This window comes from Carica papaya, chromosome 4, assembly GCF_054855325.1.
Source record: "Carica papaya isolate Zhongbai chromosome 4, ASM5485532v1, whole genome shotgun sequence".
Taxonomy (NCBI): Eukaryota; Viridiplantae; Streptophyta; class Magnoliopsida; order Brassicales; family Caricaceae; genus Carica; species Carica papaya.
Window position 1 is genome coordinate 15,605,686 of NC_142312.1, and position 18,727 is coordinate 15,624,412.

Sequence of the window (18,727 nt, forward strand, 5' to 3'; positions counted from 1 at the left end):
CTTAATTTGATATATGTAATATATTTTTTATTTTTAATTGACAAATTATATATTAACACATACTTTAATCTTGATATATATATTTATAATTTGGGACGAATCAACCATGTGTAACCAAAAATTCAATCGGATTAAAAACAAAATTAAATTGTTAAACCTGCCTCTAATTGGCTCATAATTAAGTTTTATGGAGTCAGCTCAAATTTGATATGTTGTCGGTATACAAGAACTCTACACTAAATTAAACTTCGAAACAAAAAGCTATAGTATGCATTTTATTCATCAAAACTATTGAAGTTAGTAAAAAATGAATAGAAGAATAGTAGATATAATACCAAAATTATAAAATATTATTTTTGGTGTTTTCTAAAAAACTATTTATTTATTACTTAGATTATTCTAAAAATATGTAATTTCACATGCTTGTTTAAATAGATTTATGTACAAAAGTAAGGAACTATATGTATCTAATATAGCCTAAAATTCCTTAAAAATAGAAATTAAAAATCTTTATGTCGTTATTCTAATAATTGTTTAATTAATTCCATCTTGTGATTAAAACAGTCCATCTGATTTAAAATTCTGAATTAAGTAAAACCATATAATTAAAAATTCTACTCTAATTGAATTATAGAATTATAAAAAAAAAATGATATTTATGGCATATTTTTTAACTGAAAATTGTATTTTAAGTTAATATTGTGTAATAAGAAATTATATTGACAGTGCAACTAGAAATTATACTACAATTAAGATAGCTTAATCAAGAGTTCGTTGACAAAATGACTGGAGAAGAAATATAGAATTAGAACAAAATTTGAAAAATTTCCACGTGATAATTATATGTTATCGAGCAAATTGCAAAAGCAATATATAATTTGGTTGAGAATTTTGTCTGGAGATATCTTGCTTATTGCAAAAGCAAAGTCCAAAAATTCATACATACCATTAATGTTTGATAAACTACCAGGTGACTAATTTCCACTTTAATCAATTAAAACCCAACAAAAGGGTCAAACCAAATGCAACTTAATCCAGAAAAGCTTACAAGTTTCATTAATGGATTCTGCTTCTTCCACGAACAAGAAGGTGTTTAAATACTCATCTGTTTCCAATAGCTGTATAATCAGCCATGAAGTTCCCTTGGCTACTTATCGTGTTCTTCTCGAGCTTGACGAATTTTGCAAAAACTAATGGGGAGATAGGAGCTTCTTTTATCTTTGGCGATTCGCTAGTCGATGCCGGTAACAATAATTACTTATCCACTTTATCCAAGGCAAATATTCGACCTAATGGAATTGATTTTAAAGCTTCGGGAGGAAACCCTACCGGCCGCTTTACCAACGGCCGAACCATCGGTGACATTGTAGGTAATGATGAAATTCTTTTACTTTGATGTATATTTTGTTAATAGAATTAGAATCTTTTTGATAATATTATTGATTGTATATTTAATTATGTTTAAATAATTATTTTTATTAATTTCCAGGAGAAGAACTGGGACTACCAAAGTATGCTGTTCCATTTTTGGCACCCAATTCTACTGGTAAATCTATATTGTACGGTGTCAATTATGCGTCAGGAGGAGGGGGAATTATGAATGCAACTGGAAGAATATTTGTGAGTATATATATATGTATACCTCTCCAAATTACCCACAAAATATATGTTTATATATGTTATAAAAATCCTTGTTATATATATGTATATAATCTTGCAGGTTAATAGACTGGGAATGGACGTACAAGTGGATTTTTTCAACATTACTAGAAAAGAGATTGATAAATTATTGGGTCCATCCAAAGGCAGAGATCACATAATGAAGAAATCAATTTTTTCAATCACAATTGGCGCTAATGATTTTCTCAACAATTATCTTCTTCCGGTTCTATCAATTGGTGCAAGAATTACACAGAGCCCAAATTCCTTCATCGACGACATGATTAGTAACTTAAGAAACCAACTTACGGTAATTAATAATACTCTGTCATTAGTCTTAATCAAAAATTATCTCTCCTTTTATATAATTTTTAGATGTTCGCTACTTAATATCTGACAAATTATTTGGAGTTGATTTATTTATATTTTTAATTAGAAATATTCAAAATTTTAATTCAAGATTGAAAAATCATATTAAACCGAACCAAGTGGAACATACTCAATTATAATTCGGTAAGGCAATCGTTCTAATACCAATTCAAATTTAGGAAAATATATTAAAAATAAAAATCTGAACTATATATTAATTAATATTTAATTTATTTTTATTACGATTATATTTAATTCGAAATCAATTATGATGGCAGAGGCTTTATAGGTTGGATGCTCGGAAATTTGTAATAGGAAATGTTGGTCCAATAGGGTGTATACCTTATCAGAAGACTATTAATCAATTGAATGAGAAGGAGTGTGTGGATTTAGCCAATAAGCTAGCCATGCAGTATAATGGTCAATTGAAGGATCTACTTGCCCAACTCAATGATAATCTCCCCGGAGCAACTTTTGTTCATGCAAATGTCTATGATCTCGTCATGGAACTCATCACAAATTACCAAAAATACGGTAAATTAATTATAACATAAGAAATAATTTAGATACTAAATTAAAAATAATAATTATTTATTATATATAATATTTAGGATTTACAACTGCAAGCGAAGCTTGTTGTGGAAATGGAGGACAATATGCGGGTATAATTCCATGTGGACCGGCATCGAGTATGTGTGAAGATCGAGATAAACACGTGTTTTGGGATCCATATCATCCCAGCGAGGCAGCCAACATTGTAATCGCTAAGCAATTACTTGATGGAGACAAAAAATATGTATCACCTGTCAATCTCAGACAACTTCGTAATTTATAAATTAATTTTTATTTTTATTTTTACTTTTTCTTCCTACAATATTATAAGATTTGTTAGCTTATTTTCTTGTTCAATCCACAAAGCTTTTTAAGTGAATTTTATATAATATACTTTCACAACTAATACAATTCACATATGCGCACAAATACTTAAATCACCTTTTTCTTTATTGATTTGTTAAGATGATCGGATATATATATATATATATATTTTTTTTTTCTTTTTGTATTTATTGTCAATTTTTATTTCTAAATTTTATTTTTTATTTTTTCTAATTTTTAAGTTCAAAAATTAAATAATTTTTTTTTTTTCTTAAATTTAAAAATAGTGCAGTAACGATGATCTACACCTATTTTAGGATTGAATCTTCATGTTTTGGGTAAAGAGGGAAAAAGATAACCAACTAGGTTCAATCCTAGAAAATTATTTAAGGAGAAAACAATATGCTTACGTTTTGTTCCCATCAAAAGCAAATGTTACATATTATACCCTTGACCTTTTTCTTTTGTTGGAAAAAACATATATTGTTGATTTGATTTCAACCATCACACTCGAATGATATATACAACCCACTCATACATAACCATATATGTAGATAAAACAAAAGCTCAAGGTTGATAACCTTCATAAATTTTAGCTAATACGTTTTAAATTTTGTTTTTGTGATTTCTGTTTTTTTTTTTTTTTTTTTTACAGAAATTTAGAAAATTAATTGTATTGGTTGAGTTTATTATTTCTCTGTCATTCTTTCAGTATCAGTGATCTCAAGATATAGAGATCATAAACTCCGTCTCTCTTCATTTACCGTATATGTTGTTGATGTATATCAAGATTGCTCTCCCACTATGATATGGATTGAGTATGAACTTTTTATTTCTTAATTTTTGAAGGAATAGCCTTAAATACTCAATCCTTTTTAGTTTCAATTCATTTCCAATTTTCACACATCAAAAGGCGTAAAACAAATTCCAGCCAATTAAATAATTCAGTTAAAATTCAAATTAGAGCCTAAACAAAACAGCCCAAAACTCATCTCTTAAGCCCAATCGAATTCAGAACAACACATTGTCCTCGTAAACCAAACGGTGTCCTTCGAAGCTTCCTCTTCTGTACTTGCTGAACCAAAAAAACAAGGGGCAGAAGATACTGGGGAGACCAGCTGTACAACGGTACGCAGAGGGAAGCCAAGATGAAAAGAAATCTGGCTGGGAAAGCAGAATGTGAGTGAAGGAATTAACAAGTTATTTAGGTTTGGTTGCATCGGGTAAATTTTATTATGTATTTTTGTTTGATGAGTTTTGAGGATGGATAATCATGGTTGGTTCCCTCAAAACCCATGCATTTTAGTATTTGCATATATGCCAGATTTTGCTTGTTATTAAGGTAAGATAGTATTATACAATGATGAAATGTCCTTTTTGGCAGAAAGAAGGAAATGGTTTTTTTCATGAACCATTTTCATCACTCTCCTATTCTAGTTAGAATACTTAAAAAGAGTATAAAAATTGTTTGAAATTAATGGAATGTGCTTTACTTTGATAAGTATTTTTTTTACTATGTGACTTAGATCTTCGATGCATCATTCCATACTTAGATTAATGTAAAAAAAAGAATCACAAAGGTAAATAGAATGGGATTAAACTGGCTTAATCACAAATCACACACTACGCAGTAGTTAATTTTTTATGTTTTTCGTTTTCAGTTTTCTCTTCCATTTTCACTAATGTTTATTGTTTCCTTCAAGTTTTAAAATGTAATTTTTTTTTTTTTACCAAAGTAAAAAGCCTATGTTATTGGGTGAGGGACTTACACTTTCTTACTTTAGTATTATTTTCTGAACTCAGTTTCTTTCTACTTGGACCGGTGTATATTTTGGTATTTAACCTCATTTTAAATAGGTTAGAGGTGACTTCTCTATTCGAATTCCTTAAAATATTATTTTTTTAGAATTTTGGTATTACGTTAGAGTTGTATGACGATGACCATACCTACTTCCCACTTTAGAAATGGCCTTAAACTCACAATATGTCTAATTATGGCTTTTTTCATGCCAAGGACCCTCTCGAATAAAGCTAGTTAACCCTAGAACATGCTTATTCTGGAAATATTTCCTTTCAAAATTTGAGCGCACAAACTATCCTTCTCCTATTCAAGTCTCCACCCCAGCTTCATGAGAAATGCCTTAATTTACACTATCATATTTGTTTGACCCCAACTTCTCTTAATTCTTTATATTGATAAACTTTACTCTTCTCGATCAATTTTTGAACTCAACAAAAACAATTCTATTTTTTTAGTTATTAGACAAATTTTTTTCTCAAGCACTTTTAACATGAACTGCCAATTTTCTTTACATAAATATCATTTAGGGAGAGATTTGCCTATTGTCAATTATTACTTAGTTATAAAGATAGTGACAGAAATAACAAATTTCATTATATAGCTTTGGAAAATATTCATATTGCATTATAAATCATTTTAGTGCAAATAAACCCCTTAAAATAGAAAATGTTCAAATTGCAACATTATAATTATTAGTAATTAACGCCATTAGTAGTGATCACATGTCTTCACTAATGTGTGTAAGTAGATACCACATGAACGTCATGTCATCAACACGTAGCATCTACCTGAACTAACTCAGGAGGCATCAGTAGCTCTCATGCTCTAACTAATGCATAGATCCCAAAACCTACTAAACACCTATCTACTTCTATTTAGATGAGTTTTCTTTTGCACCCAACCTTCTACCTTTACTAGTGTTTACTTCTCCGGTCATCAGTCACCTTTTATCAAGATGCTAAAACAATTTTTGCTTCTATCCCTAACTTTACTGAAGTTCATAGCAAACTGAACATTGGGAGAATTTAAAATTACCTTATTGCCCAACTGTTGACCATAAAAGCCTTTAGGCTTATCCTTCAAGTTATTAAGAAAGGGAAAGTTGCAGGGCATGACATCCTGATAGTGGGTCGGCCAAGCATGAGCAAAACAACAATTGCCATTAGCATGGCTAAGTCACTGGGCTTGGAGATGTGATAGTTGGCAATGACCTCTTGTACTTGTAAATGTCAAAAACAAAAGCCCTAACCCAAGCTTTTCACAAAGGAATAATGATCCGAATTAAATAAAAGATCAAAGTAATCAAGGGTAGGTGGTTGAGGTCTAGACCGACCGACTTACTATATCAAGGGCCACCTCAAAGACCAGTAAGTTAATGTTGAAGACCATTGAGATGGATACGGTTTACGATCTTGGTGCCAACATAATAGAGCCTTGGAAAAGGAGAAGGTGAATAGTAGAGATGCGATTGCCATAGACAAGTTTTAAGGAAAGATAATGAAGTTTGGTCAGTTGTTTACGAGTTTCAAAGATTCTGATTAATGCAGGAAGCTAGGTTCAAACACCTTGATCATAAACCCATATATGCATTAACATGTAGAAAACTTAAGTACCTAATATAACCCTCTTTGCTTGAACCACATTTAATCTATGAATACCACATTTAATCTATGAATACAAACTAATGTAACTGGAAAATAAAATAGGAATATAAAAAACATCATAATTTACCCGGATAAATGGATTCAAATTCTTTGGTTCAACAAGATGGTTGAAGCAAACTCACTTTAAGAATTCTCACTCTCACAATTTAGCAAAGCTAATATAAAGAATAAACTAAAATTTTATTAATTTGAATTGAACTTGTTGAATTACAGTCTAAGATGAGCTCTTTATATAGGTTTTCACTGGACTAATTCTATAAAAAATCAAACTCTAGAATTTAAATCAACCTATATCTAAATCTTAATCTATCTTAATCCAAAACTTAAAATAATAATAAAAGAAATAAAAAATTAAAATCAATAAAATAATAATTTAGATAACTCTTCCTCTCATAGCCAAATTTCACCATGTCTCTTATCTTCCTTGAGCTTTGTCTTCAATCTGATGTAGACTTCTTCTTAGGATAAAACTTATATGAAAATCACAAGAAAACACATGAAAAAAGAAGAGGGAAGTGTGTCCGCACAGTCATGTTCTTTCTACCTTTAGGACTCATCTTCTCCTTCTTTATCTGTTGGATGCAGCCTCCATAAGTACTAAAAGAACTCTTAGACAGATTTGAAGAAGGAGCCATTGGGCATGGGGCTTTTCACATGAGAGAGAATCCCGCATATGCGGGTTCTCCCTCCTGCACATGTGATTGCCCACACATGTGAACAAGAATGCTCACATGTTCGGCGTGGGTTATCTGCAGGCTGAATGGCTAAATGGCTTTGCCTTGGTTTTCTCTTGAGTCTCCCAACTGAGCTTATCACTTATCCATTCTTGGACCAAAAGGTCAAAATTTTGTTGAAACTTCTTCGCACATTTTTTTGTGTGATTATGAGGGCAATTGGATCCGGTTTCCTAACTCTCCAAGCCCATCTTGAACGAATTTGGACTACCTTTGGGCTTGATATGGAATAGGAAATAAAAAGGGCACACAATCAGTTTTTTTTTTTTTTTTTGTGAGAGAGGAATCCTTTTCCCCATGGGATTAAGATTCCTTGCGAGTGCGAGACTTCTCGCAAGAAGCTTCCTTCTCACAAGCACACTCTCAAGCATCCAGAGGGTGATTTGTTGTGTCTGGAATCACATCAATGATTCCATTGGTCCTCAAATTGAGTTTGTCCTAATGTCTCATGGAGAGTTGCAAAAGTGTAAGAAGGTTGTGCACTACGTCATGTTTCACGAGATTGATGTCACCAATAGTAGGTATAATATCTCTTCTTTTCTCTTGTTGTAATGCAATTTCAATAGTTTATGTTTACGAGATGATACTAGTTCTTTTTGAAATGGTGTTTAAATTCAATTGTTTGATAACTATTGTATAGAAAACCTAATTTACAAGGATTAAGTTTTTATTGATTGTGACAGTTAATGGATATAGTTTTCTATAAAATTTAATTGATAAATTTTGTTTGTTGTAAAATTTAATGGATGTAAAATCTAAATTGATATATGCGGATACCACATGTTATTGACGTAGCATCCATGTGGTGTCTACTTTCACATATCATCGAACACACATGAATACTACTGATGGAGTTAGTAACTAATAACAGTCAAGGATGTAAATTAAACATATTCTATAGTACATGGTTGATTTGCGCAAAAAAAAAAGTGATAATGCAATTTAAACATTTTCTAAAACGATATGATGAAATTTGATACTTTTGCCAACAAAATATACTACAACACACACACACACACATTACACACTTATAAATTGATAGTATATAAGTGGTGGCTTACGACAACATCTTTAAGCTCCACTTATGGTGGTGGCCTCCAACTCTTCTTATGATGAACGAAAATTGCCCTTAAACAACAATTTCCAAATATAGGTACGATAACAAGAGACTTCAAGTTTTCCAATTTTGTGATTGCAACTTTAGATCTGTAAATATGTAGACTAACATAAGAGGTCGCTTTATTTAAGGATGTGTTCTATAATCCAATGAAGCTTTATGTTAGTTATTACTATTAATTGTGGTTTATACATTTGTAACACAATTGAAAGAAAACTAAATGTCAATAAACGTTTTTTTAAAGTAAGCTTATTCATTTTATCATGTTATTCTTATTTCCCATCAATATTTTTCTACTAAATTTCAAAAGAAAAAATTATGATGTTCATGTTATGATTCTTGATAGGTGTATTAATAATTATTGAGTTTGGAGAATATAAGCCAAAATCCACTAATTACCAAGAATATGGTAAAAGTAATGGATCTAATGTTACTTCTTTTATTATCTTTAATTGGTTCTTTTTGTATTTTCTTTCTAAGGTTGTGAATGCCAATCTACTAGATTTTATTATGTAAGTATATCGGTGAAATAAAAATTTAATTTAGAAAATTTGTATATAACGTTATTTATATATAACTTTTATCAGCTATTTTATTTAGATATTATGAATGCATGGATTATAATGTATAAATACATAACTTTACATTGAATTAATGAACACTAGATGAGTCTTCCATGAATTCCCATCTCACATCCTCTGTATGCTCAACCTTTTTCTATCTTCTAAAAATTTTCACATATTAGTGATATGAGAGCCTTAAGCTTATAACAATGGTTGCTTATTATAATAGCAATAGTGAAGAAAGAAAGAAATTAGAAAAAATAGTGAGACAAATATTGAGATAAATATAGGAAACAACTATAAATGTTACTTATAACTACTATATGGCAGGTCATTAGCAAATCCATGAGATAACAACCCAAGATGAGAGTTTGGATATGTAAGTTGAAAAAAGAAAGAAAAGGAATTGATAAATTACACAAGTTGAAGTGAGATCTCTTAAGATTCGAAAGGGAAAATATTAAGAGCTTGGTGTATGGGGTAGAAATATTTTTCAACCTTGAAAAAACACAAGAAGATTTGAAGGCGAAGATTGCACTTCCCGAGCTTATTCCATTTACTACTTCCACCATAATGGGTTTAGTAGAAGATGATACCCCAATTTTTACCAATTCTTGGAATAGCTAACCATTGAGAAAGTTATGACTACTTCTTGAGTTTATGTATTTTTTCTTATTTCAAAATAAAAAATAACAAAATTTATAAGAAAAAAATTAAAAAAAAACAAAATTTTAATTATTGGTGTGTTACAACATATGTAGAAACACAAATATAAGACTGATGCAACATTAAGAATAAAATGATATTATATGGAACTTTCGGCAACTTACAGTATCCTTAATGAAGATTGTGAAATGTACCCATTTAAAAACTCAAGTTGAAGGAAAAATTAAATAACTTTCACATATAATGATGTTTAAGTTATTACAAAGAAGTTAAATGGGACATTTGTGTTCTATTTATAAACTATCACTCAGGAAGACAGGACAAGAATAACTAACTAAAAGAAGAATTTTTACTGACATTGTAGCTTATCTTGAATCAATACTCATATGTGTTTATTGTTCCATGAGATAACAACCCAAGATGAGAGTTTGGATATGTAAGTTGAAAAAAGAAAGAAAAGGAATTGATAAATTACATAGGTTGAAGTGAGATCTCTTAAGATTCGAAAGGGAAAATATTAAGAGCTTGGTGTATGGGGTAGAAATATTTTTCAACCTCGAAAAAACACAAGAAGATTTGAAGGCGAAGATTGCATTTCCCGAGCTTATTCCATTTACTACTTCCACCATAATGGGTTTAGTAAAAGATGATACCCCAATTTTTACCAATTCTTGGGATAGCTAACCATTGAGAAAGTTATGACTGCTTCTTGAGTTTATGTATTTTTTTTGTTTCAAAATAAAAAAGAACAAAATTTATAAGAAAAAAAATTTTAAAAAAATTTTAATTATTGGTGTGTTACAACATATGTAGAAACACAAATATAAGACTGATGCAACATTAAGAATAAAATGATATTATATGGAACTTTCGGCAACTTACAGTATCCTTAATGAAGATTGTGAAGTGTGCCCATTTAAAAACTCAAGTTGAAGGAAAAATTAAATAACTTTCACATATAATGATGTTTAAGTTATTACAAAGAAGTTAAATGGGACATTTGTGTTATATTTATAAACTATCACTCAGGAAGACAGGACAAGAATGACTAACTAAAAGAAGAATTTTTACTGACATTGTAGCTTATCTTGAATCAACACTCATATGTGTTTATTGTTCCATGAGATAACAACCCAAGATGAGAGTTTGGATATGTAAGTTGAAAAAAGAAAGAAAAGGAATTGATAAATTACATAAGTTGAAGTGAGATCTCTTAAGATTCGAAAGGGAAAATATTAAGAGCTTGGTGTATGGGGTAGAAATATTTTTCAACCTCGAAAAAACACAAGAAGATTTGAAGGCGAAGATTGCACTTCCCAAGCTTATTCCATTTACTACTTCCACCATAATGGATTTTGTAAAAGAACAAATTTTTGCCAATTCTTACCAATTTTTGGGATAGCCAACCATTGAGAAAGTTATGACTACTTCTTGAGTTTATGTATTTTTTTTGTTTCAAAATAAAAAAGAAAAAAATTTATAAGAAATTTTTTTTTTTTAAAATTTAATTATTGGTGTGTTACAACATATGTAGAAACACAAATATAAGACTGATGCAACATTAAGAATAAAATGATATTATATGGAACTTTCGGCAACTTACAGTATCCTTAATGAAGATTGTGAAGTGTGCCCATTTAAAAACTCAAGTTGAAGGAAAAATTAAATAATTTTCACATATAATGATGTTTAAGTTATTACAAAGAAGTTAAATAGGACATTTGTGTTCTATTTATAAACTATCACTCAGGAAGACAAGACAAGAATGACTAACTAAAAGAAGAATTTTTACTGACATTGTAGCTTATCTTGAATCAATACTCATATGTGTTTATTGTTCCTACTCAACTACCACCTACTAGATACATGATCATTGGATTGTACTCATTGATCCACACAAGACTAACGATATCCAACCTCATAAACATTTTGAAGAGCAAAAAGATGAAATTGAGAAAATGGTAAATGAATTGTTTGAATAATTCAACTTGATACAGGAGGGTATGGAGAAGATCGAATCAACTCCTATAACCCACTCAACGTTATGTAAAACTGAAACTTAACTGTCTAGAAAACCTCTCTCTCTAATTGAGTCAACAATCATAAAAAAATACAAAAATAAAGACTAGAAAAAATAAATAAGAAAAGAAAAACGTCATGGATTTATCGATAAGTTGATCTCTGCTCATTGGCTCAATAAGATTTACCGATAAGTTGATCTCCGCTCATTGGCTCAATAAGACTTTTAAAGACTTCTTCTTTTCGAACAACTTGAAGAAGCTAAAATTAGCAAAAATGTGATTAAAGAAAAGCTTAAACTTTCAAGAATTTCACTCAAATTTATTGTAATTATTGTATTTATAACCTATGGGTAAAGGCCTATTTATAATCTTTCCCGAAATAATTCTAGATGATTACAATCTCTTGAAGAAATTAATAAAATAATATTCTACATAAAATTCTATCCAATTTTAGGATAATTACATAATAAATATTTATTTTATTCCATCTAAATACAAAATAATTAATTACATAATCTTAGAGATATAATTTATATTAAAATAATAATTAAAAGAAGATAAGGAATTAATTTTAAAATATAAAAAATTAAAAACGGGTTCTAAAAGCCTTAAAATTATAAAAATAATTAAAAATATTAATTAATAAAAACGTGGGAATGATCGGCTCGGTTTGGGCAACCCGGACAAGTCGGGCTAGCTGGTCCGCGAGGGTTGCACGAAGCAGGCCTGCAGGTTAGGTTGTGGCCTACGCGTAGGACCGGTTGAGCTAGATCCTGGGCTGTCTACACTAGATGCACGCATTCAGCCCCTCGTACCCTCAAGCGTGGGCGCTGAGCGGGCTTGTGGGCCACACGGAGCTACTACGAGGCGTGGGCTTGGGCCACACGTGTGTGCTCTTGCTAAGGATGGGTCGAATAGGCCAGCACACATGCGGGCTAACGTGCGCATGTGGGCTTCCCCTTATGCGCATTTGCACACACATTGTACATGCGGGGAGCCTTGTCCGCACACATACAGGTCTTCCTAAGGCACAACATGGGCTACCTTTTTGCCTTTGGGTTTGATCTTCTTGGGTCATGGCCCACTTTAGTCGTATAGCCTTGAAGCCACCTTGGGTTGGGCCAAAAGCGGGTTTTTCCTTTCGATTCTACGAAGTCATTAATCTTACTTGGGCTTTCAGCCTTCTAATTTTGAAAATTTTGGTTCATCTCTTGGAATAATCCTAATTAGGAAAATAGTCAAGGATTAAATTACTTTCATGTTCTGGATATTCCCATTTAGAAAACTAAAACTTACTTTTTTGTTTGAGTTGTTCCCGTTTAAGAAACAAAAAGATGTTGGCATAGCTTTCCTGTTTGGGACGGGACCTTCAAGAATCCTTGTGTTCGCACGTTTGTTATGCTACGTGCGTACAACCACATGTTACTACAAACTTGCCGATAATCATTCCAAAAGAGTCTGGATTTCCATAGAATTCTTCCTTGGTGCAGGATTGCACTAGTGGAATTAATTCTGACATATGTAGGATCACGTCATCCCCCCTTTCTTTAAATAGATCCATCATCGAATCTGGACCTTCATCAAAAGGAGAATGGTTAGTGATAACAATAGAAAATACGCCATACTTTCCCGGTATGTTTACTTTAATATTGATGGATGTTATGACTTGATTCACAATTCTTCCAAGATCTAGATCAAATCTTCATAGCCCACTTACCATGGTAATTATCTGTAAGAGAAAAATAGTATGACTATACAAATAGTGCTTAAAGTCAAAATAAATCTCCTTGTAAGTAAGTACAATCAAACTTCCCCCTTTCACAAGAGATATTCCTTAAGCTTTGGTCCTTGTCATCAGGACACTCCATTGTTTTCTCTCTCTATTTTTCTCTTAATAGACCATCTTTAACTGTCTGCTAGGCAGCCTTGATGTTCAATGGGTCATGAACTTTCTCTGCGGCTTTTTTTCTCTCTTTTTCCCTTTCTAAGTATTCATCAAAGGACCGTTTAATTTTGACTTGATTTTCATGTGCCTTTTTTGGTGATAAAGGCATAAGGATATGATTATGACCGTCCTTTCGCAATGAATATCGATTGGTGGAGCCACTATGTTGTACCTGTCTATCAAATTGCCAAGGTCTCCCAAGTATCAAGTGACTGTCATTCATAGGTACGATATCACAACAAACCTCATCGTGATATTTTTCGATGGAGAACGGTAGTATGACTTGTTCAGTAACTTATATTTCACCACACTCATTCAACCACTATAATCAGTAAGGATTTGGATACTTAATGTCAACCCTACTCTTTCCATGAATATAGTGTTTCACATTAACATAGCTACTAGCATCAATAATCAACCCACATACCTTGCCATTGACAAGGCATTGTGTATGAAAAATGTTCTCCCTCTGCTCGTTGCCTTTACTCCTAACTTGCAAGTTGAGAGCTCTTCGGACAATAAGAACAATACTCCCAAATGGAGTATATTCGATGGATTGAGACATGGTATAGTACTTGTAAGAAATATTAGTGAAAAGAATACATTCTCTTCCTCACCTTCACTCATTTTTACCTCATAATCCCTCGATTGACAGCTTTGTTTATCGAGTTGAGCGTCCAAAATCAGAATCATTTAAATTGGCTCTGCACATTAGTCCTTACGACACAACAAAAAACCCTAAAATGATCTAATTTTTATAAAAGCTCACAAACAAACACAGAAAAAAGGAATGGTGTGCCCTTCATATGTTGAACAACTAGTATCGATTAGTCACTTAATTTTGTAATGGAACAAATATAAAATAAAAGCAAAAAGATATAGATCACAAAGATTGACAAGACAAACTGATGCGTAGGGATCTGATCAATCCTGATGGATAGAATCGGTAGGTGTATCTATTTATACTACCTCCAATTTGTCAGCTACGCTCTACTGGTCAAGTTTCTTTATATGCAATATTGATGTAAGATTATAGAAATGTAATTTGAAAATTAAATATGGATAATGTGCGGAATGAAAACAAAAATTTTCGCTCGCATTCATTAGGTGAGGTACTTTGCCTTCAATTTCTCAAAAGATTTCTAGTCACTAATCAGGCGGCTATTATGCTTTTGTTATGCAAGATGCAAACATGTTAATTGCCTTATGGGGTGTAATTGGGATATTTTTGGTATTTTTGATATATATAATTTTTTTTTGAATAATAAACACAAACTACTTGAATTGAACGTATAGATATGAATTCAAGGGTGATGCAATACGAATTAACAAATAAAAAATTAACTTCAATTGTTAATTAGAGAATAAAAATGCTGAAAATAATAAAGATAGATTTGGGGTTTAGGAGCCTAAACTCTGATACTATTTTATGCGGGAGGGTATGGGAGGCTCGAATCAACTCTTATAACCCACTCAACATTATGCAATACTGAAACTTAACTATCTAGAAAATTCTTCCATCTAATTGAATCTACAATCCTAAAATAAATGCAAAAATAAAGACTAGAAAAAAATAAATAAGGAAAGAAAAACAGCTATAGACTTACCGATAAATTGATCCCCACTCCTTGACTCAACAAGACTTCTGAAAATTTCTACTACTCAAAGAAGTTAAAGAAGCTAAAATTATAAAAAAAACTAATGTCTAAACTTTCAAGAATTTCTCTCAAATTGATTGTAATTGGTGTGTTTACAACCTATGGGTAAGGATCTATTTATAACCTTCTTCAAGATAATTAGAGATAATTACAATCTCTTGAAGAAATTAATAAAATAATATCCTATATAAAATTCTATCTAATTTTTGGATAATTACATAGTAAAATATGTATTTTATCCCATCTAAATACAAAATAATTTTTTAAATAATCTTAAAGATAGAATTTATATTAAAATAATAATTAAAATAAGATAAAACTCATCCTATGTGATTTCCATGTAAAACACATGGAAAAATTAATTTAGATATGTGGGAATTAATTTAAAAACATGGGGAATTAAAGGTGGGTCCCCAAAGCCTTAAAATAATAAAAATAATTAAAAATATTAATTAATTAAAAAGTGAAAATAATCGACTGGGTTTGGGTAATCGGACGGGTCAGGCAAGCTAGTTCACGCGAGTTGCACGAAGCAGGCCCGCGGGTTAGACCGTTGCCTAGGCGCAGGGCCGATTGGATTGGATCTTAGCCCATCTGCATAGGGGACATACGTTCGGCCCCTTAGACCTACACGTCGGGTAGGCTTGTGGGTCGCGTGGGGCTGCTGCAGGGTGTGGGCTTGGGCCACACGTGTGCGCTAGATTGGCCAGCAGACATGCAGGCTAGTGCGCGCCTGTGGGCTTCCCCTTGCGTGCATGTATGTGCAAACTGTACATGCAGGGAGCCTTGTCCATACATGCGTACAGGTCTTCCTAAGGCGCGGCATGGGTCGTCTTTTTGCCTTTGGATTTGATCTTCTTGGGTCGTGGCCCACCTTGGTCGTATGTCCTTGAAGCCATCTTGGGTTGGGCCAAAAACAACCTTTTCCTTTTTATTCTTCAAACCCATTAATCTTACTTAAGCCTTATGCATTTGACTTGGACAAACTTGGTTCATCTCTTAGAATAATTCCGATTAGGAAAGTAGTTAAGGATTAAATTATTTTCCTGTTCTAGGCATCCCCATTTAGGAAACTAGAACTTACTTTTCCATTTGAGTTGTTCCCGTTTAGGGAACAAAAGAACGTTAGCATCACTTTCCTATTTGGGACAGGATCTTTGGGAATCCTTGTGTTCGCACATTTTTTGTGCTACATGGGACGTGTTACAGTGAACTTGTGGGTAATCATTCTACAGGAGTCCAAATTTCCATTGAGTTCCTCATTGGTGTAGGATCACATCATTAGAACTAATTCTACACTGTGTAGGATCACATCACAACTTAGTCACAGTCTTTTTTTCCTCCCCCATTATCTTGGTGAAAAAGAAAGATGATAGATAGAGGATGTATCTAGATTGTAGGGAGCTTAATAAGAATTCCATGAAGAATGAATTTCACATACCTATCACTAAAAAATTAGTGGAAGAATTAAGAGGATCCATACCTTTTTCAAAATTAGATCTTCGATTAAGTTACCATCAAATATAAATGGTTTAAGAAAACATTTAAATGACAACCTTTAAAACTCAAAAAGGACATTTTGAGTTCCTTAGAATCCTCATCATTCTTACTTATGCAACCTCCAAATTTCAATCATTAATAAATGAGGTATTTAAACCTTTTTTTGGCAAGGTCATAATATTTTGATATACAATCAAACTATCTAAGAGCAAAAGAAAGATTTGAATCAAATTTTGCTTCTACTCTAAAATGAAGCATTGTAGAAAAAAAGCAATTATACTTTTTGGCACAACATAAGGGGAATACCTCGCATATATGATATCTAAAGAAACAATGTCAACAAACCCATAAAAGATAAAGGTAATTTAGGAATAACTGAAAGCAAAAATACCAAAAGAAATGTTAGAATTTCTTGGCCTTATTAGGTTATTAAATAAAGTTTATAGCAATTATGGCTAAACATCAAGGTTATTGGATGAAATCTTGAAAGAAACTATAATATTCTAATTTTTTGTTTATTTTTCATTTTTTAAACTTAGAAGCATTATTATTATTATTATTATTATTTAAAAAAGAAGAGAGAGAGAGAGAGAAAGAGAAGAAAACGAAAAAATAAAAAAATAAAGAAAAATGAAAAAAGAGAGAAAAGAGAAAAGTGATTTTAAAAAATGAATAAATGAGAGAAAATGAGGGATTTTTTTAAAAAAACCAAACAAACAGAGAGTCTAATCCATTTTTAAGTTGATAACGTAATTTCCTTCCTAATCTCCATTTTTAATGAGTTTAAACCATGTTTAAGCCCGTTTGCCATTTAGTCCATTCATAAACGAAACCACATTGTTTTAACAAAGGTTTTCCATATAGGGTTTACAATCACGAACATGCTTCCTTCTTCATTCTGAAGGCCGCCTACAAGCTTGATTGAATGATTTGCGTGATGGTTCATTAATGTTGGGTATGGTATGGTATGTGCAAGGTTCATTAATGTTCAAATTTAACCATATTTGGATGATGGTCTATTAATGTCTAGTAGTAGCAGCTGTTTTTTATTTAGATTGACAGTATGATATAGTTATATATTTGAGCAAATTGTCTATTTTGTCATTGTTTTATTGTTCATAGTAATAAATAAAAAATAAAAAGAGAAAAGATTAAAAAAATATATAGTGTTAAATATAGAGATATATAAATATATACATATTGTAACACCCAAGTATTTTAATTTTACTCTTATTATTTTTATTTTCCTTTTTTTTTGTATTTGAATTTTTTAGATTTTATTTAATTTAATTTGATTTAATTTATTTTAATTTAATGAAAATAAAAATAATAATAATGATAAAATTGGGTAAAAATATTATTTGGATTTAATTGAAATTGATTTTGAGAAAAAGAGGTGAAAATTTGGATTCTGTGGGTGTTTTTAAAAAGAAAATCAGAAACCGGGAGTCAAAACGCAATTTAGAAAAGTTGTGCCAGTCAGCAGCCACGTCAGCGGCCTAGTCAGCAGCCCCGGCCAACCAGGCCACGCCGCGTGGCAAGGAAACGCTGACACGGGACGGGCCACGTGGGCGATCCGCGTGCCCGCGATCGGATGGCCCAGATCCGTTTCCGCGCGCACAGACGGCCCAGATTCACGCGTACGGACGGCCCAGATTCAATCAGGCACGGATGGCCCAGATTGCATTGTGATGGACAGTCTAGATTTAATCCCAATTAAACCGCGATCGAACGGTCCAGATTTAATATTGATGGACGGTTGAGATTAAAAGGCAAAGGGTATAAATAACCCCACCCACACCTGACCACAAAACCCTAGCCGACAGTGCCTCGCCGGAGAAGAAGAACCAGATGCCGGAGGAGCCGGCCGCCGCCACCCACCGCCGCACCGGGGAAGTTTTCGACCGCCGATTGAGGTAAATTTTTTCCATCTGGCTCGTTTCTCGATACTGAGTCTGCCTATGGCCAAACCGGAGCCAAACCATCGGCCAAACGGCCGAAAAATCCAGCCAAAGTCCAGCAGCGCCGTCGCGACCCCCCTCTCTTTTTGCCTCCGATGAGGCCCTTCCTGGCCTCCGTTCGATGCAAATTTTATACCACTGTGATCACCGTTCTTTTCTCTATAGGTTGATCAGAGCCAAATATCAAAACGCG

At 32.3% G+C, this 18,727-nt stretch overlaps 1 protein-coding gene across 1 annotated transcript; it reads left to right on the forward strand.

Moving 5' to 3' along the window:
• Nucleotides 1-933: 933 nt before the first annotated feature.
• On the forward strand, nt 934-2,937 carry LOC110809860 (GDSL-like Lipase/Acylhydrolase superfamily protein). Its single transcript, XM_022035828.2, has 5 exons — nt 934-1,370; nt 1,490-1,620; nt 1,721-1,969; nt 2,307-2,562; nt 2,640-2,937. Exons 1-5 carry the CDS (start codon nt 1,133-1,135, stop codon nt 2,861-2,863), a joined length of 1,098 nt encoding a protein of 365 aa, XP_021891520.1. The 5' UTR covers nt 934-1,132; the 3' UTR covers nt 2,864-2,937.
• The last annotated feature ends 15,790 nt before the right edge of the window (nt 2,938-18,727 follow it).